The following is a 21,373-nucleotide window of genomic DNA, read 5'->3' on the forward strand; positions in this document are numbered from 1 at the left end:
GGGACATTATGCCTCCAGCCAGTATAGTTGTATCCATTAAACATGAGGTTGAGGTCCACAGGGGTTACATTCTCAAGACAATGGATAGGTTTTGGGTTTTGTCCAAATGGGCCCATGCAGCTTGTAGCTTCCTAATTTAACAGTAATGTCGGATTAAATGTGAATACGATTATCTGCAGCACAATGAGCACATGCAGGAGCCATGTTTACAGAGACCTCTGCGTGTGCTATAAATGTTTATTTCATATTTTTTGAAATGAAATTTTTAAGAAATATTCTCAGAATCATTTAAGTGGACCAAAATATAAAATTGTATTGTCCCTGGCCTTTTAAATGGGTTTCTTATTCTATACTCTTATAAGAAATAGAAGCGGATCATTTCCTCCTCTGCGTGTCATCATTTTTTATTAATCTTTGTGCCATCACCTGTAACCACCAAAAAATGTTTGGCATTACGCAAATTTTAGAATTCACCATGCATTTTACAATCGAATCGCTTTGATGCAAATTATACTCCGAGCACCTAAGTTTGATTCTTTTTAAAAGGGCCTGATACATAATCATTTTTATGTATATCTCAAAGTTCACGCAAACCGTTGGCGAGTCAGCATGCTTTCTTGTTTTATCTCTTTCTTTTTGTCTATTTTCCTTCTGTCCCACACACATACCCGATTATCAAGTACAGAATCAGCAGACCTGCAGGATAAATGGACTTGGCAGTCATTGAAGGTTCACAATGTAATTTATTGATAACCCAACTCTATAAAACATTTCCATGCATCAGAATAGCTATGGGATATTTCTGCGGTGCAGGAAAGCTGTTTATCTTTACTGAAAAGCCATTCAATTAAAGCGAGTTGGAGGGCCGGTCCACGCTCCTGCTTATGAAGTCACTGCGGAGATAAATTATGGAAATCAGGGCAGCTTTAACATATAACATGACACCCATAGAACCCCAACCTAACATCAGATTTATGGTGGGTCGGTAAACGCTTGCCATGGGCTTAAATTCACCGTTTAAATATTTAATTTTAAGTTTGTCTCGGGACAGCGTGAAGTGGTCAAACCACGGTGAATTAGGTTTAATGGACTTTAAGTAGTTTAAAAAACTACTTTTAGATTAAACAGATCAATTCAATAGCGCTAATGGACAGTCACAGCATGTTAACTCAACCTTAATGTACTTCGTCTGATTTGGGGACGAATGGGGATAGAAATGCTGGTGCATTTCCTTAATTGACCTTCTAAAAGCAATTTACAAAGATTGATTGATCAATGCTTCACGGGACCTTGTTTACGACTTCTTGTTGTCGCATTTCTCCATCTTTCAATCTCCCGTCTCGTTTCTCTCCTCAGCATCTCCACTAAAGACATCGAGAGCCGAACCGAGACCCTGGGCCTTCTGCAGACTCTGAAGACCGACCCAGAGGCGTTCTACACGCACATGACTAAATATGTTTACCGCAGCATAGCCGGAACCGATCAGCTGAGACTCCTCTTCTACTTCACCCTCCTGGAAAACTGCGGCTGCGCGGACTACTTCCCTCCGTCTGAAATGAAGCCAGACACGCATCTCAAACTGCTGAAGAAACTCAAGGCCGTCGCAGTCGGTGAGTGGCAGCCTGTGCCGCCAGCGTTGACCAAACTTGGTGGTAGCGTGGGGTAAAACAGCTGTAAAATCATTTTGGAAAAATGCAGGATTTAATCGATGGCTGCAAGGTGACGCAAATGAAGCAGTAAATTAGCTTGTGCCTGCAAGATTGTCAATCAACACCATAACCAGAAATTTACCATGTAATCGCACGCATCTCTCTCCAGCTGAGACAGGAATTGGGTCACTGAGCGATGAGGGCGCGCATGAACGTAATGGATGAATGTTAATTTGCCTGCACACAATACATTATTGTTCTTTTCTGATAAGTTGAGATAGATTTTCGTAAAGGACACAGTGGAGATAGAGAGGGGTTTCAATGAGTACATTAGCTAATTTTCGCTCTCTCTGTCTTCTTTGTTTCTATATTAATGGGAAAGTGTATGCTTAATGTATGTCATAATTCCAAACTCAATGCGTCTCATTCAGTATTACATGTAATTGCTTGCAATTTGCAGATTTCTTGTGCGCAGAGAGTTCTCACAGAAATTTTACAATAGGTTCCTACCCACAGAAATTTGTTTATATCCAGTTCAGTTCACACATTTGTATTACTCTAAACGAGCGTGTTACTCTAAATGTTTGTTTTCATCATAATAGACCATCCATGAAAGGGTTTTCCTGTTCAGCCTGTTCCATCTGCAAACGTATCCTAACAGACTCGCCACAGATCATGTGTCATTGTCAGAACCAGTTTAAACACATTTAATTAGATTTGTTTACACAACCTATCCCAAATCTGTTGATAATTTTTTGTGTAAAAAGTTCACACACAGGTTTTACATACTGTATATGGATCACTGACATATAAGAAATTTTGACATGCCAATTTTAAAATACAAATAAATAATATATATTAGGGATGCACGTGTATGTACATTTTGGCCGATAACAGATAATTCTTTAACACTGTAAGCCGATAATCAATATATTGGCCCATATACAGTATCTAAATATTAATATAACATTTTCTGAGACTGAAACAAAAGGCAAAAAGTGGACAACTGCTTTTATTTGAAAACAACAAAGTAACCATTAAGTCTATTTTTTCCCAGAAAATCATGTATCAAGCCTTCTTTACACTAGTTAAGATACTTTAACTTTTAAACTTTTCTGGTATAATGTTTATTTAATAAACAAATTATAGATGTTCTTCCAGAGCAACCCAGAAAAATGTTCTTAATAGCCACGAGTCTAACAGGTCTCAAGACAGAAAGCAGTCAGACAGCAATCAGCTTTAAACAATGTACTTTGGTTCCTATAATTTACACATTCATAAATATCTACATACTGTACCTACAACAACAATGTTTTGCTAATAACAGTAAGTGAATGATCATGACAGAAAGACAGTACTGTACTGGGTTTTAAAATGATTCATAATTTATCAGCTATAATTTATCGGCCTAAATGTTATTAATGGCCATGGCCAATTTATACTGCTAAAATCACTTAATTTAACATTTTAATCTGCATTTATTTGCACAACACATTCTTAATGGTTGAATAACTGCAATATACACTCACCTAAAGGATTATTAGGAACACCATACTAATACGGTGTTTGACCCCCTTTCGCCTTCAGAACTGCCTTAATTCTACGTGGCATTGATTCAACAAGGTGCTGAAAGCATTCTTTAGAAATGTTGGCCCATATTGATAGGATAGCATCTTGCAGTTGATGGAGATTTGTGGGATGCACATCCAGGGCACGAAGCTCCCGTTCCACCACATCCCAAAGATGTTCTATCGGGTTGAGATCTGGTGACTGTGGGGGCCATTCTAGTACAGTGAACTCATTGTCATGTTCAAGAAACCAATTTGAAATGATTCGAGCTTTGTGACATGGTGCATTATCCTGCTGGAAGTAGCCATTAGAGGATGGGTACATGGTGGTCATAAAGGGATGGACATGGTCAGAAACAATGCTCAGGTAGGCCGTGGCATTTAAACGATGCCCAATTGGCACTAAGGGGCCTAAAGTGTGCCAAGAAAACATCCCCCACACCATTACACCACCACCACCAGCCTGCACAGTGGTAACAAGGCATGATGGATCCATGTTCTCATTCTGTTTACGCCAAATTCTGACTCTACCATTTGAATGTCTCAACAGAAATCGAGACTCATCAGACCAGGCAACATTTTTCCAGTCTTCAACTGTCCAATTTTGGTGAGCTCGTGCAAATTGTAGCCTCTTTTTCCTATTTGTAGTGGAGATGAGTGGTACCCGGTGGGGTCTTCTGCTGTTGTAGCCCATCTGCCTCAAGGTTGTGCGTGTTGTGGCTTCACAAATGCTTTGCTGCATACCTCGGTTGTAACGAGTGGTTATTTCAGTCAAAGTTGCTGTTCTATCAGCTTGAATCAGTCGGCCCATTCTCCTCTGACCTCTAGCATCAACAAGGCATTTTCGCCCACAGGACTGCCGCATACTGGATGTTTTTCCTTTTTCACACCATTCTTTGTAAACCCTAGAAATGGTTGTGCGTGAAAATCCCAGTAACTGAGCAGATTGTGAAATACTCAGACCGGCCCGTCTGGCACCAACAACCATGCCACGCTCAAAATTGCTTAAATCACCTTTCTTTCCCATTCTGACATTCAGTTTGGAGTTCAGGAGATTGTCTTGACCAGGACCACACCCCTAAATGCATTGAAGCAACTGCCATGTGATTGGTTGATTAGATAATTGCATTAATGAGAAATTGAACAGGTGTTCCTAATAATCCTTTAGGTGAGTGTATATTAGGGATGCACGATAAATTATCTGCTGTATCGGCCAATAAATGGTCATTTTTAATGTTATCGGTATCGGCCGATACTGATATGGCCGATAATTTATCGTAAAAAATTTACATATCTTTAAACGTGTTAAGAAACAAAGGATTTGCATTTCTTTGAGTTTTGGTAAGAAATCATCTCTTTTTTTCAGTAATTTTGTCTTTAATTAACTTAACTTATATGTCATTGACCCATATATTTGCGTGCATACAATTAGTAAATGGGACCACGTGGCCATAACTTTAGTGTATCAAGAATTATTGTTCACACCAATGTTCTTTTAATTTTACAAATATACACCATGTACACAAAATATTCACGTGTTGACTACTGGAATGAATTCTCTTTAATATGCAGCATCCATCTTTCATCTATTATGCATAACCTTAGACTAAAATATTTTGAGTTGCCCTACGCCACCACCTATCGAAATATCTTAAGGGAATAAATTGCACCAGCCTGACTTTTGACCCGCTGTAGTTTCAAACAAAGCCTGGTTACAAAAACTAATTAATGAAGCTAGTACCCAAATTTATATGAAACACTTAGACCGACATGTCACAGTTTTTTCAGTGCTTGAGAGGTCAGAGGAAGTGTGTCAGAGTTTTCACGCTGTTTCGACTGATACTTAAACCTTCACACTTAGTAGGAACTGAAGACACACTCTTGCACACCGAGTAACACGATTTTTTTAAATGTTTTTCAGTTCCTCTCAAATTTAAAAAAAATAATGGGTGAATTCTGTCCTTAAAACCAAAATTCAGATTATTTTGCTGCAGCTGTTGGGTAAATGAGTAAACGGGAAAAACACACTGGGAGTCATTAAAGTAATTAAAATAGATTTTACCCAGAAAGTTCATCTATGTTCTAACAGAGGATTTTGTGTTTAGAGTTTTTGTTTAAGAACTGTTTATATAACACCCAGGTTCCATTGTGACAACTTACCCCGTTAGTGTGACAACATGCCCCTGTTAGTTTTGTGTGTATTCAGCAAACTGTGTGTTTTTTATAGGACTGGACTATAAGAAGCTGATAGATGAGGAATCAGACCCTCTGAAAGCTTTGGAGCCTGTTTTGACCAGTCATAACGTCCTGTCGATCTCCAAACTGGCCCCCCGAATCCCGCAGCAGGGAGGTGACGCTCTCACCTCCAGCGCCGTCCACGCTATCTGGCTACATAAACTCTTCTGGGAGGGGGATCAGCATGTGCTGAAAAAAGCTCCTCAGAGTGATCAAGACTTCATTAATGCCTATGACACCTGTGCCAAATACTTTGACCGACTGCTGCCCTCAGACGCTGTTAACTTTCTGGATGCCATCACCTTTTCCCCTGCAGCAGCCAATAAGGTGAGCGTAATGCAGGTGGATCTGGGTCTGGGTACAATACTGGCTGGTGGATGATTCAGGGACAGATGCCACTCATCAAATTATATACAGTATAAATATATTTTGTTTGTTTATTTCTTATAACGCTAAACCATGGAATTACTAAATGGAAATAATTAAGTAACTAGCCACTTGTTGTGAAGTCCGTCCCAGTAAGAAGCACATTCATTCCTATACAAATCATAACAGTTGTAAATACAATAAAATTTTAAACCAATTCAGCGTTATTGGCTCTCAATAGTCACCTATAGGTAACCTCATAGAAAGATACCCATAACTAAAACTCATCATTGCGTGAACTTAGATTTAAATCTGCAATGGTAATGGTTTGTTTTCAAACCACATTTCCTGAGCCTCCAAGTCTTATAATCCCCAGTCGTCTGATGTCACATCATTTGGTTTCATCTACATTCATCTCAGTGCGAACACTTTATACTCCACATCCCTGGATACGTTTTACAATGTTTACCTCAAACGCTCTCCACCCACGCCCGCTGTCACTTCCAGGCGTGCACAGGCGAACGCTAACTGTATTTACTCACAGTTCGCACATAATCTATAGCAGTGCCATGGCAGATGACATTGGTTTCCTCTCCCTGTGGTATTCTTGAGTCCCAGATCAATGCAGCTCTTACTTTAATGGTGAGAGTGGGCGTGGGTTTATGGGAATGAGTGTTGGTAACTTGCTTTGCACCGGCTCTAATCATTATAACATTATATCAACATAACAATCATTACAATAACATCATTGGAACACCCCAGGGGCCGGCGAGCATTAACATTTGGCCTTTTGATTACAGGAGCTCATTAAGGTTGTACGCCATCGGGCATTAACACTGGAGTGTGTGTTTCTTTATTTGTGTATTTTGAAATTGATTCATTTGTTTCAGACGCTTTTAGCCAAAGCGGGTTAGCGGGTTTGGTTGATGTTCTGGCAGATTGAATAGAAATGAAGCTGTTCATCTGTGTGAATGTATGTTACATGTATGTTACATGCGTGGTAATCTGCAAGAAGTTCATTACTGCAAAAATGAATCAGACATTAGCCGAATCGTGAGTTTGTTTGGCAAACAAATTAGTTAGTTTGTTTTTTGTTTATGCTTCGTGTGTTTGTTTAGCTGTCTGTAGGGGTCAGGCTGGAGATCACCAAGCGTGCACAGAAGGCTTTGAAAGGCATTAGCGACAAGGCTAAGAAAAAGGGAAATAATGACCAAGGCGAAAAACCCACCTCCAACTTTGACTCCGCCCTCACTCATCTGGAGCAGTCTCTAGCACATCTGGGAACTTTAAGCCACGCCTTCTTCCTGTCACTCCAAGCAAGCCAAGAGGTACAGTGATCACCAACATACACAAATACACACTTTTTTAGTTCGCCCAAAAATGAAAATTCTGTCATCGTTTACTCGCCCTCTTGTCTTTTCCGAGCTGTATGACTTCTTTTTTTCTAAACACAAAAGAAGATATTTTGAAGAATGTTGGTAACCGGACAACGGCGGCACCCATTGACTTGAATTGCACTGGTTTTGTGTCCGTACAATAGGAGCGAATGGGTACCACTGTCGTTCGGTTACCAACATTCTTCAAAATATCTTATTTCGTGTTCTGCAGAAAGAAAGTCATAAAGGTTTGAAATGACAGGAGGGTGAGTAAATGATGACAGAATTTTCATTTTTGGGTGAAGTATCTCTATGCATTCAAGGTAGACATTTTGTATCAGTATATGTGCTCTTTGAACCCATATACCAGTTGAGCCTAAAGGAACACTAACTCCTTCATACCATCTATTTCTTTCTCTCTCATTCTCTCTTTCTCGCTCATTTCCTCCTTTCCACTTTCACATATTTTCACTTTCCTCCCCTGTGTGACATTGGGTCTGATTGATTGACAGGTTTGTAGCCCCTGTCTTGTCTGCAGGATAGCAGCAGGCAGCTCATGTCAACCTGTGGTTTCTTAAACACGTGCACATCGCACTATTTGTATATGTAAATATATGTATTCATTTTTTTAGCACATACTTAGGGAACAGACACTGCTGTATATCATTACCAGCAGACCTTCACCGTGTCACACTACATACTCCCATTGGGACGCACACAATCTGGGTAACCCGAATGAGCTGCCTCACTGACTAGATGGGCAGCTGCTGTCTGAGACTGCATACTAACCTTTGTGACTGATTTGGAAGGCACTACTGCACATAGTCAGTAGCACACTGCACAGGTTTTGTGTCAGCGTTGCAAAGACTACTTCTTATTAATATTTTTCACTGGTGCGTGAAATACAAATGTGTTGAGAATAAACATTTCAACTTTCACATCTTGGATGATTTTTTACTCAGCGTGTTACTCAGCATTGCATTCTTGGATTTCTTTATCTATAAAGAATTAATGCGATGCATACTTCAGAAGTATTACTGCAAAATTAGGGACTTTATGAGATGTATGTGTACGTAATGTGTACATTGAGTCGGTGTCTGTTTCCAGTGTTTCTGATTTTTCAGATGTTTTTTATTTCTTAGTTGTCTGCAGGTATACTATGCTACTGTAAATGTCTCAAGTTATTTAGTGCTTCAAACAACTGTTTGCTTTTGTCTCACCACATATTACTCATCAATTATTGCCAGAGGAAGGGAAGGATTCTGTGTTAGTGTACAGCCACGGGAAAGAGGCCATTCCAAATTTTCATTCAGTCAGCATTTCTAGATGTGTTGTGGTCATTCCAGTCCAGTGTCTGTTGAATTTCAACAAATTCAAACCTCAGGAGTGACATAAAGTCTCGTGAAAGACTTGTTGTATTGCTTAAAAGTGAATATGAACTTGTTTTCTTTTCAGTGTTTGAGGTCTGAAAAAATACAGAGTTCTGTTCTTTGACCTGTTTCTTCTTCATTTTCTGCAAATAAATGCAAATAGAAACATTATTTTTATTTGAAATTTAGGTAACATATTGTTATTAGTTCTCAGAAGGAAACAAAATCACCATTTTACCCAAACACATACCTATGAATAGTAAATTCTTTGAATTGGTCTCTTAATTGTTTCTGCGGCTGTATCTCTTTTTCAACTTGTTTTCACCTCATTTTTCTCTCCACGTTCCAGGAGCTCTTACAGAAGTACAGTCGCATTTATGACCTGTCCCGGTCCGAGCCATCCAAGGTGCACCATCTGGCCATAACAATGGCCATGGATGGACAGCCTCTCGAACGAATCGAGCAGCTGCTTGCGGTCGCCGTGGGAACGAGCAACCTGTCACCGAAGAGTGTCGTGCAGGACGCAGTGGAGCGAAGAATCATAACCGCCCTCAGGTACGACTGAGCTGCGGTTTGGCCTCTTTCACGTTGCCAATGTCTTTTCTTAATGTCACCCTCATTTTCACCCAGTCTATTTTATCCCCAAGCTCGTTTGCTTTAATGTATTCCTTTTATCCTTTGTCTCTCTCTTCCTCGCTGTCTTTATGGCCTATTCTTCTATTAACCTGTGTCAGGTTGGATGTGTTTTTGCTTGATTGAGTTAAACACAGTGCTGGCCTGCGCTTTGACCTCTGGTCTCTCTCCTTCACATCCAACTTTCTGTCTTTTTTTACCTATAATTTCCTGCTTTTAAGAGGTCACTCCACTCCCCTGGCTGACTCTTAAAAACATTGTTGCTGATAATGGTAGGCAGCAATCGAGATATACAGAATAAAGCCACGGTAGATGTTTGAATTTCAGATTTTGCAATACATGTCTACTAACTTTTGAAGTTATTTAAAGGGCTAGTTTACCCAAAATGAAAATTCTTTCATTATTTACTAATCCTCATTTCATTCCAAACCTGAATGACTTTCTTTCTTCTGCAGAACACAAAGAAGATATTTTGAAGAATGTTGGTAACCAAACAACATTAGCCCTCATTGACTTTCACTGTATGGACGCAAAACCACTAAACATTTCTCAAAATATCTTCTTTTTTATTTCTTCAGGTTTTGAATGACATCAGGGTGAATACACTATGACATATATTATTTTTGGGTGAACTATCACTTTAAAGGTTACGTCTGTGATTTCTCCTATCCTGGTTTAAAAGGATTAGTTCACCAGAAATGAAAAATCCCTCATAATTTCCTCACCCTCATGCCATGTATATGACTGCCTTTTTTCAGTTGAACACAAAGTTTTTTCATAAGAATATACAAACATCCATCCTAAAAAGCTGAAGCTCTAAAAAACGCATACTATACAGTATATCCATCATAAAAGTAATCCAAACTATTTCTGAATTAATAAATGTTTTTGAAGCGAAATTATAGGTGTGTATGAGAAAACCAAAACAAGTGCTAAATTCAAATATGGTGGCACATAACTTCATGTGGTATTGGTTCTTAGGTCTCATGGCGAAATGATTGTCTTCTCGCACATATCTATTATTTCACCTCACATCTATTCGTGTCACTGTATTTGAATTTCTAGAACCAGTTGCAATTGTTTGGGACAGGGCTATCTGTTCCATAGACTAATGGTAGATGAGAGACTTAAAAAATCTTTATTTTTAATATATTAAATACACTTTATTTGTGAGTCTGTTTTTAAAGGATTTTAAAGGAAGATGATTGTATTTTTTTTATTTGGACTGCATGTGGTTTAGCACATTTCAAGTATTGAATCATGTTTGGTACAGCTTTAGTTAGCAGGACCCCTTTATCTGCACCTCCTGAAGAATCAGCCGTCTCCGCTGATCAGACATTTAAGTTCAATCTGTAATCAAGCAGGATTAGTGAAGGTCTGGTGAATCAGAGAAAACCATGGTCAGAAAAATTAAGATTGATTACACATTTAGAAACATATGCTTTCATTTAAACACATCCTCCACCTCGGCCTAGCCTCTGTCCCTCTGCAGAAGTGATTTATATTCTGTTCAATGATGAAAAACTAAAACATGTTCCTGAATCCTGCTGCTAATTACTGATTCACAGAGGTGTGCAAATGAAACATTAACATGAAATGACTTGAGCTTTGCTCCTTTTCAAACTTTCCTAACTTTCTTGTCATTTTTTTAAGGACATGTGAAAGCTGCTGTCTACCAAGCTGCTAATGATTTATATTTATAGTAGAAGATTATTGTTACAGTGAATGTATAATTAATCTTTTAGCATCATGTCGTGTCTCAGTTGAAGGGTACTGTGATGTATGTGTGTNGTGTGTGTGTGTGTGTGTGTGTGTGTGTGTGTGTGTGTGTGTGTGTGTGTGTGTGTGTGTGTGTGTGTGTGTGTGTGTGTGTGTGTGTGTGTTGCATTTAGTGGCGCAGTGGACTGAATTGGAAATAAAAATGGAGTGCGGGTGTAAATCCAAAGCAAGTTTTTTAAGAGTTTGCCTTTTGCGTCATAATATCGATGATGCTAAAATTGTAGAGGATTATTGAAGGAATGCTGAAATATGCGCAAGATGTCTTTTATAAATCACGGCTTGCAGGTTATATTTGCTTTATTGTTCCTACAGTCGGTTTCAGGAGGAAGTGACTTGTAGTAACATTTAGACTCACACTAAAAAAAGAAAACAATTAAGGCTCTTCAATTGATTCAAGTCCATTGATTCTGCTCAAACCGTGGTAAAGTGCCTTTGCAGCAGTTCAGACTTTAACTTGGAAGATTGCTAAACATCAACTGAAGAGATGCTGATTTTACTCGGCTTGACACTTGGTGATATTTTGTCTCACCTTCACACTAGGCTTTTTTGTTGTAGGAGACCACAGTGTTTACATTATAGCGAATGTGTACTTGTGGAGACCCAGTTCTTTCGTAGTTCACAAAACATCTTAAAGCCTGCAAACTTTAGCCAAAACGTGTAATGGTTAGGGATTGTAACGATTCACTGTAAGCCGGTATAAAATCGATTATAATATTATAAGTCGGTTGAGATGTTAAATAAATCGTGATACTTGTTTTGAACAGCAGGTGCCCTTTACTGCACACTAAATGTAGAAATGCTGATTTTTTTAATTCAAGTCAGGAAAAGTACAGACAAAGTCTTAGTTTGTTTATATTAAAGAGACTTTTGTATTATTTATTTTTTATATGGAACTTGTTTTAAAATTGCAATTTTAAAATTAGTTTTGTTATTTGACATAAAAGATATTTTTTATTTTATGAAGAAATGCACAGCATTTGAGAAATAATAAAAAGGCACTTGTTCATTTCTAAGTTGTCCCAACTCATTTTGGAAAAAAAAACACACGAAAAACCGTAACGTGAAAACAGTAGCGTGAATCATCTCGTATTGTGAGCTAAGTGAATCGTTACATCCCTAATGACGTCTAATGCTAACGGCAGCTTTAGCAGAACACAGGAAAGGAAGTTTTTTTAACAGATGTCATTGGAAGAGAAGCTTTACTACACTGACTAAACCGATATGTAGATTTTACCATGAAACTCTATTTTTAAACTGTGAATGCCAATCACTGACGTCAATGCTATTATATGATAGCAGTGGTTGAGGGTGCCTCACGTGATCCATGTTAGACCTTACGCTAAGTTGCTAATGATTGATATTTATAGTGGAAGATTATTGTTACATTTAACTTAATTACCAGAGTACCAGAAGAATGAAGAATGTGTTAAAAAAACTGCAATAGCATTACGCAGAGTCGTTCAGGAAAGCCCATGGTAATTTCACTTTCGATTTCTCCATATATCAAACAAAACAAGTAACGGTACATATCAAAACTATAATAGCAGTGGAGTATTATCCTCCCAAGATGGCGGCGCCACCGCAACGTGCAACATAGGGCGTGACGTCAGCTTCACATTCTCTATAGGAGAAGACAGATATTTGTGAATTCGCTGGCAAAAATCACAATTAAATTGCATGTTTCCGACCACCAATTAAACCTGACAACATCGGCATCATAACTTTTGTTTCCTACACTTAAATCGTGCTAAAAACACCTTTAGAGAACATCTGGCACACTGGCAAGTGCTTCACGAGTCTCTGTGTAGAGCTCCGCCCCAGAAAATTGTCAGGCTTTATCGATTGACGATTGGCTCTTTTTTTACTGGAAGGCGGGACTTCCTTCGCTAGAGCGGCCATATAGAGCGTTGCATTCCCTCCCAATTCATAATAATGTAAGTGGTGCATCTTTGACACTGCTAGTTGTCAGGTATCTCAATAAATGGTGTTGAATGAAGAGTCCAGGTACATAAAGGTTTGTTTTCTCTAGGAGTGATTTTATATGGTGTTCACTAAATAGCAGTACTTCAGTAGACCCTTTATCGGAAGGTTGAACTGTGAACAGTTCAAAATATAATGTAAAAATTGTGGAAACTAGTTCTGATCTGTCTTTTGTAATATACAGAAACATGCATGTTTTGAAAGCAATCTAAAGAAGGCTTTCATCCTTGTGCATCGCTTGTATCGCATTACCTGTGATACCTCCAAAACAAAGCGTGAAGGGAAAGTATAACACAAGAACAAGCAAACAACACCAGAGTTTGGTTGATATCATAAAAAGCAAAATAGCAAAGCACACGTACAAAGATTTCTGGAGGCATCAAATTGTTTAACAGCAGATAGACAAACTATTTTCTGCAGCAAGAACCAACAAACAAGAGGACGTTAGCATAGAAATGCAAAGTAATTATTAACAAAAAGATAATGATGTGGCGCAGCCTCCTGCGTAAAAGCATAGCATAAGCGTACCTTTAATGGAGGCAGACGGGCATGGCCAGAAGAGACGAGAGGCGCCCTGCAGCGACAACATCAGCAGAGGACATTAAGATTGCTCAGTGTGAAAATCCATTCCTTTGGTGTCTGCACACACACATAAACACAAAGTTCTCAGCCATAAAGCTGCTTAGGAGCCTCGAGACATTGAATCAAAACTCAAGCTCTGCGTTTGTGTGTGTCTGTGTGTGTTTTAGCGGTGACAAGGACGCTCTGAAAGATTATGCAGACCCCTTGAAGGTACTGGAAGGAATTGTGGAAGCGGTGCACACTAATGTACTGAGCGGGTGAGTGTTTCCTTTGTTCCCGTGTCCCTATTTATGAAGCTACTGAAGCAAAATGCTTTGTGTTTGACCTCAGAAAAGGTTAACAGATGGTTTTAATGCATAATCAGTGTCTAGATATGAATAAAAATAAGGATAGCAGTTTTATCTTACAGTCCTGTTTTACATGTATATGAAAACCCAAATTAAAGGGGTAGTTCACCTAAAAATGAAAATTCTGTCATCATTTAATCACCCTCTTGTCATTTTAAACCTGTGTGACTTTCTTTCTTTGGCAAAACACAAAAGAAGATATTTTGAAGAATGTTGGTTACCAAAAACCATTGGTCCCCATTGACTTGGACACAAAAGCAATGCAAGTCAATGGGGACCGACTGTTTCCTGTTACCAACACTCGTCAAAATATCTTCTTTTGTGTTCTGCAGAAGAAAGAAAGTCATACAAGTTTTAGGATGTCAAGAGGTTGTGCATATAATGACAGCATTTTCATTTTTGGGTGCACTATCCCTTTAAATGCAGAATTGTGTTGGGTTACTTTAAAAGCGAAAAATCCAACCAAAATAACATAAGATTGTAATATTACAGTACATAATTGTATAAAAGAACCAACATACAAACCTACTTAAAAAAAAGTGATTTTAAGGCTATATTATGTTAATGTACTTGTACAGTGGGAATATGGTCACATCCGAGGACATGCTGGAGTGGTTACGGCCGTTTTGCGGAGACGACTCCAAACCGGTGCGACCCCGAATTGAGGTTCTGCAGATTCTTGAACATTCTTTCAACCTCAGTGATCAGGACATCCATCTACTGGTGTTCTTCAGGAGCCAAGCGGTTCTTAAAGCCTGCTGGCCAAGCAGAGAGGTAAAAACCCTGCATTCGCCCACACACGATTTTCATTTCACAAGTAAATATTATGGTGTTTCCTCATCTCTGACTCAGTACTGGCCTATTTATTCTGTATGGTACTGTGAATGTAATCTCATTTTACAGCGCAGCCCGTTGTGAGTTACTATTTGCTTATAGCAACTGCTTAACCGTTCTCACCCGTACTATGTGTGTGTGAAGGAGTGAGATTTATTTTGTCCAGGGATTTGCGACTGCCTGCTCGGCCATGCTCTTTGTCCTCACCTCGCGCTGCTTAGGGGATGTGAGCGTGTCGTGCTGCCATGTTCTCTGTTGTTCTCTGTCCATCTGCATGTATGGTTGCGGCTGGAGTTGACGCAGGAACCAGAGAGGGAATTAATTTATAGAACAACAATGAAAGTTTTCATAGATGTCTGGGCTTTCCTCAGGAGAATGACCCTCTGAATGTAGAAATGAAAGAAGGGGAGATCAGAGTGCTTTGTGCTCTACCAGCTTAACTACACGACATTCAGTTGAGTTACAAGATGGGTAGATGAATGACTGCATTGTCATAATTAAACGGATGAAAATGTTGTCATCATTTACTCACCCTCAAACCTGTATGAGTTTCTTCTGCAGAACACAAAAGAAGATATTGCGAACAATGTTGGTAACCAAAACAACAGCAGTATCCATTCACTTCAATTATACAGTATGGTCACAAAACCAATGCAGGTCAGTGGGTACCACCGTTGTTTGGTTACCAACATTCTTCAAAATATCTTATTTTGTGTTTTGCAGAAGAGAGAAAGTCAAACAGGTTTGAAATGACAAGAAGGGTCAACGTTTTCATTTTTGGGTGAACTATTCCTTTAAGCATTACAAAAGCATCATTATTTAGTGTTCTCATTAGTTTGGGAATTCTCTGACATAAAAAAGCAATATCTCAATACACATGATGAAAACTCTTGCCGTTAATCCATTTTCCGTCGAATGGCATAATCCATTTTTCGCTAAACTTTAATCATGCAAATGAGTATTTATGTAAGCAAACCCTATCAGATGTTTGGTTTCACATTAAGAGGATTATTCAACCAATTGTTTAATAGAATAATTAAATGCAACGTTCATTCTTTGTGGGTTTAAAACAACAGCCCTCAAGATTTCCCTCAGCAGATTCAGTTTTCCATCAAACCTTGATTAGCATTGTTTTGTGGTAAACAACAACATATCAAACTGGTAATGGGTTCGGGGCAATTGAGAGTAAACTGTAAAAAACTCTTATTTATAGCACGTCATGGTTGATTTTGAACACTTTAGAACAAGCCGAACATTTATTATGAAGTCTGAACTTTTAATCCAACTGGCTATCGCCGTATCAATTTTCTCTACGTCGTGTCCTACATTGTGTCCCCGGTGTTGCCAGTTGCTTTGTTTTCCCTGATGAAATGAATTATTCTGCGATTCGAGAAATGAAGGGAGTTATAATGAGAAGTCATGCCCTAAAGGAGGAGGAGTAATTAAAATGGACATATTGATGGAGAGGAAGGGTATTGGCTTCTTGTCACCGAGGCGCTTCGTCCTTGAACGGATGGCCACGTACTCTGATGCCTAAATCCTGATTGGGAGCGCTGAGCCGGGCCTGTTCGCCGTGCGCGGTGGGCATTGAAACGTTGGCGCAGTGTGTCTGCCTGCGGAATAGCAGGCACTGGTCTATGTCATCGGCTTCTGGTTATCGACTGATAGTCCCAAGTATGTGTGTGTGTCTTTATTTTTGTCTTTCATTGTGCTTGCTCGTGCTCACAGGATGGTGTGTGTGTGTCTTAATTTAGAGGAACAGCTCACCCAAAAATAAAAATGATGTCTTCATTTACTCACCCTCACATTTTCCCAAATCTGTATAAATGTCTTTGTTCTGATGAACACAGAGAAAGATATTTGGAAGAATGCTTGTAACCTAAAGTTCAGTTTATGCTCATGCGCGGGTGCCTGACGCGCACCTCTCCAAAAATGTAACAACGCGTCAACTCAACGCGGACCGCAAGCGCTGGGATTGGTCTGTTTGAACCCCTCCCTCAGGTCAAAAAACTCTGCGATAGAGTCATGTTTACTCAAACGCATTTCCGAATGAATTATCTAAGTAAATATTTTGTGCTTCTGTATTAAACATCTCAAATCTGCAACAAAAGTGACTGTTTACTTGCCGCTATCACTGTTAATGCTTCTCAACCGAGCTGCTTCTTCTTCGGCTCTTGTCTTGGTTACACAAGCAACACGCGCATGGTCATTGCCTGTCGACGCGGACGAAGTATAAATGAAAACCGACACGTAGGCTATGGCGTAGAGGCTACGGCGTAGGTCCGACGCACGAGTATAAACTTACCTTAACAGTTCTTGGCCACCCTTGACTACCATAGTAGAAAAAATTACTATATTTGTCTTTTGTTTTGTTGAACACAAAATAAGATATTTTGAAGAATGTGGGAAAGCAAACCTTTCTGGGGGCACTTTTGACAACCATTGTCATTTCTCCTACGACATTCTTTCTGTGTTCATCGGAATGAAGAAATTTATACAGATTTGGAACTCGAGGGTGAGTAAATGATGACAAAAAAATATATTTTTGGGTGAACTGTCCCTTTAGCACTTCTACCCCATATCCCAAACTAATCAACAATCGCACGCTGGACCATTCTGATACTCACTGCTATAACAACCACGACTTCACTGTTGCCAAGCGAGAGCTGCGCTTCAGATCTTGTGTTTGTTTGTTTGGTTGCATCTTCTGTGGCTGTGTGTTTACTGTTGTTGTTTACTTCAGCTCTTGTGTAGTTGATGAAAAAGTGTCGCTGAGGTTTATCAAAGCTGTGTAGAGGCTGTCTTTTAAAATCTACAAAAGGAAACATGTCTGCGCACGTGATGAAAAAGATCAGTGTGTGTGCAATTGAAAGCGTAAGCCTGATTTTTGCACAGTTGTCTTATTAAGACAAATAACTTTGATCACAGAATGTGCATCGCTGATGATATGATGCACACTCTGTACTTTCAAATGCTGTCTAGAGTATACATTTTTCTCAAATGGAATGCTAACTTTTCAATTGAATTTTCTAGGAGTGGCTTGAAGGTAAATAATTCAATTCACATTTGTAAGGTCTTCTCAACTGACAATTCCAAAGTTGACACATGCGGCATCAATTTGGGCAAGCATTTCCTCCCTTTCCTCAACGCAGTGAAGTCTGCCACCTTTGAGAATTGGTTTATTTTCAACTGCACACGTTTCTGTGAAAAGTACATCATTCTGCTTCTTTTAGTGCACTAGCTGTAATCACATTTTTTAAACAGAGTACTCATGCTACATGTTTTACAAAACAGCACGGAATAGTGCAGAAGTATGAGAAATAGAGAGACTCGGAGAGGATGAGAGAGTGGTTGAACGTCTCTTTCACTAACTGTCAGCGCAATGTGATAAATCTCTCTTTCAATTACATTCATCAGGTGTGAATGCTGACTGCTTTCACTCTAAAATCCCACACACAAATCAGCCTAGCTGGAAAGCTATTCTGTAGGGCAGCGTGTTCTTGCTGCCGTGTTGAGCTTGCACTTTTTCCCTAGTTATCACAAATTGCCCTGACAGTCGACTCAAAGGCTCGTTCTCCGCCTGGAGCAGGTCGCCGGTGTACATGTCTTTATTTAAGGAATCCATAAATCAATTAACTGTCAATTTTGTAAATCACAAAAACCTACAGACAAACAGTCAATGAACTCCTGTTGGAAAATGGACACCTTGGAATTATAAGTTTGTATCTGACGTTTTTGACAAAATTGTCACTTATTCCGTGACAATTTATTTACATTAGGTGATGTTTTTTCTTTAAATGCGTACATTTTGGGATTTTTTTTAGAAAACAAAAAGGTTTTATCTACAACGGAATCAAAAACTTTTAAGCTTATCTCAGATCTGCTCAGAATGCTGATAGAACGCTCATCAACAAATGAAGTAATCCACAGTTAGAAAAGTTTTATAGTCAATAAAAGTATTGATAAACTAAATGAAAGCAGTATGTTATACAGCAATTGATAACATAGAAATTTAAATACGCAATTTATCGCATCCAGAATAAAAGTTTGTGTTTACATAATGCACTGACCGTCCAAAAAAAAGTCACCACCTGGATGTAACTAAGCAAATAGGTAAGAGCCTCCCATTGGATAGGAGGTCTAGGTTCAGCAGCGTTATTTACATTTATGCATTTAGCAGACGCTTTTATCCAAAGTGACTTACATTGCTTTATATTATACATTTGTATCAGAGTACGTGCAATCCCTGGGATCGAACCCATGACCTTGGCATTGCTAGCGCCATGCTCTAACCACTGAGCTACAAGAAAGCTGTTATGTGCCCAAAGAATGAGGTCAGCTGACTACCTGAATATACTGAATGACCAGGTTATTCCATCAATGGGTTCTTCCCTGATGGCACGGGCATATTCCAGGATGACAATGCCAGGATTCATCAGGCTCAAATTGTGAAAGAGTGGTTCAGGGACTGAAAGACTTTGCGCAGCGGTCGGACCTTCCCATTATCGATACAAGATCTTGGCGAACAATTAATGCAACTCTGGACGGGGAAAAAATGGACATTCTGGAAATTGCAGAAGCTTATCGAAACGATGCAACAGCGAATGCGTGCCGTAATCAAAGCTAAAGGCTTTGTTAGAAAATATTAGAGTGTGTGACCCTCTTTTTGGATGGGCAGTGTATATGTCTGTGTACTCTGCACATTCATTTTGTAGTTATGAAAACATACACAAACATGCGTAATAATTAAACATTTATATCTAATTTAAATTGTTGGTAAATATAAATAAATACATATAAACATTTCCTAAATATCTATACATGTACTGTGTGTATGTGTTTGTGTTTATAAATACAAAATAAATATGCACAGTACACAGACATATATTATGTTAACACAAACTTTTATTCTGGATGCAATTAATCGCGGTTAACCGTTTGACAGCCCTATCCAAACCACTATGGAATTTGTTTTTACGCTTAACCTTTTCATTAGTCATCTTTTTAATTATGATATAACAAATTGAACATGATACTGATCAAATACTTTTGAAGTATTTACTTTTATATTATAAAGCAATGGACAGATCTTAAAGGAGCATTTTAGCGACTTCTAGTGGTGAGGTTGCAAATTGCAACCAACGGCTCACTCCACCTCTCCCTTTCAAAGCACTACGGCGGCTCTCGCAGGACAAAGATGGGGTCGCGTTTTCGCTTTGGTGAAGTTGATAACGCATTTACAAACAAGTGCTTTGTAGAGCAGTTTGTCCATTTACGGCTACTGTAGAAACAACACTGTGAATTCCATGCAAGGGGACCCACGGTGTATGTAGATAGAAATAACTCATTCTAAGAAAATAAAAACAAATTCCTTATGTAAGGTCTTTATACACCTCTGAAGACATAGTTATGTATATTATATTGCATTTCTGTCAATAGATCCTCCAAAAAAATTAAAAATAAAATAATAAAATACCAGTTTTGAAGTGAAAAAATATTTTTTTATTTGTGATTTAATAATTCATGCAACAGAGAGTTAATATGTGATTATGAACTGGTTGATTATTGCATTTTTAATTTGTCTGTTGCTTTTTCTATTTTCAATTACCGTATTAATGGCATCCAATCTACTCTCTGTCATTCTGATATTACAGCAGCTGTCATTGGTCAAGGATGTTCATGTTTTAGGTGTTCTCTGTGGCAATGATATTATTTCATGATTGAATGATGCTTCATTTGTGTTTAATAAGGTGCTATCGAATGACCTGTTTGACAAATTATAAACTCAATTCAGCTCATTAATTTTAGTGTCACGAATTATCCGAATAATTTATTTGAACTCATCCATAAAATCATCATGAGAAATATCATTTAATTGAACCTTGTTTCAACTTTGATTTCTGCGACTCAATTTTTGCCATCTATCGTAGCCTAACTCTGACAAAATGTCACGGTTCCTTTGAGCGTTGACTCTTCGTTTGGCAAAGGACAGCGGCTTTGTTGGACTGAATTGAGAATCTTCATTTGGCAGCTGTTTGTGTCCCAGTGTCCCTTGTTTACTTGTACCCTGAAGTAGTTATTGATGTAATGACTCAAAATGAATATGAGGACTAAGTGGTGCATGCATGTGTGTGTGCGTACGCGTGTGCACGCACAAGTGTTTTTTTGGGATCAGACATGAGGGTATTACCGTTGCCATGGTCTCTTGACTTGATAATCTGGGCTCATTTGTCATGATTTGAAGCTGTCAGTGTTTAGATTAAACAGTAGGGTGTGTGTTTGTGTGCGTGTTAAACCGCAGACAAGCTTAATGACTTGGGGTTAATGTGGTCATTAAAACAAGGTCTCCATTCCCCTTGGAGTGGATGCTTTAATATGCCCGTGCTTAGCAGTGCTGCAATGTCTTCATTCGGATGTTTGTGTGTGTGTATACTTGGCTTGCTTGTTGATTACAAAGGAAATGCTAAATAATCCTCACGGCTGGCATTGGTGCCCCTGTTGGAATTGTTCCTGGTTGTTAACATCTGGACCAGTGTTTGATGGTACTAGATTGTGTCTTCCTTCTACAAACTGTACTTAAAGAAGCTCAAAAGCTAGACACAGAATAATGACTCCTGCACACACACACACACTTGAGTGTCTTCAAAATCTCAC

General features: G+C 38.8%; 1 protein-coding gene across 1 annotated transcript in view; it reads left to right on the forward strand.

Moving 5' to 3' along the window:
• Positions 1-21,373, forward strand: part of nbas (NBAS subunit of NRZ tethering complex) — a 147,322-nt gene that overhangs the window by 93,221 nt on the left and 32,728 nt on the right. Inside the window, 7 exon segments of the mRNA XM_057352377.1 lie at positions 1,357-1,610; positions 3,768-3,824; positions 5,445-5,779; positions 6,937-7,146; positions 8,914-9,119; positions 13,706-13,795; positions 14,464-14,659. Coding sequence (XP_057208360.1) covers positions 1,357-1,610; positions 3,768-3,824; positions 5,445-5,779; positions 6,937-7,146; positions 8,914-9,119; positions 13,706-13,795; positions 14,464-14,659 — 1,348 coding nt within the window.

This window comes from Triplophysa rosa, linkage group LG15 (genome assembly GCF_024868665.1).
Source record: "Triplophysa rosa linkage group LG15, Trosa_1v2, whole genome shotgun sequence".
NCBI classification, from domain to species: Eukaryota; Metazoa; Chordata; class Actinopteri; order Cypriniformes; family Nemacheilidae; genus Triplophysa; species Triplophysa rosa.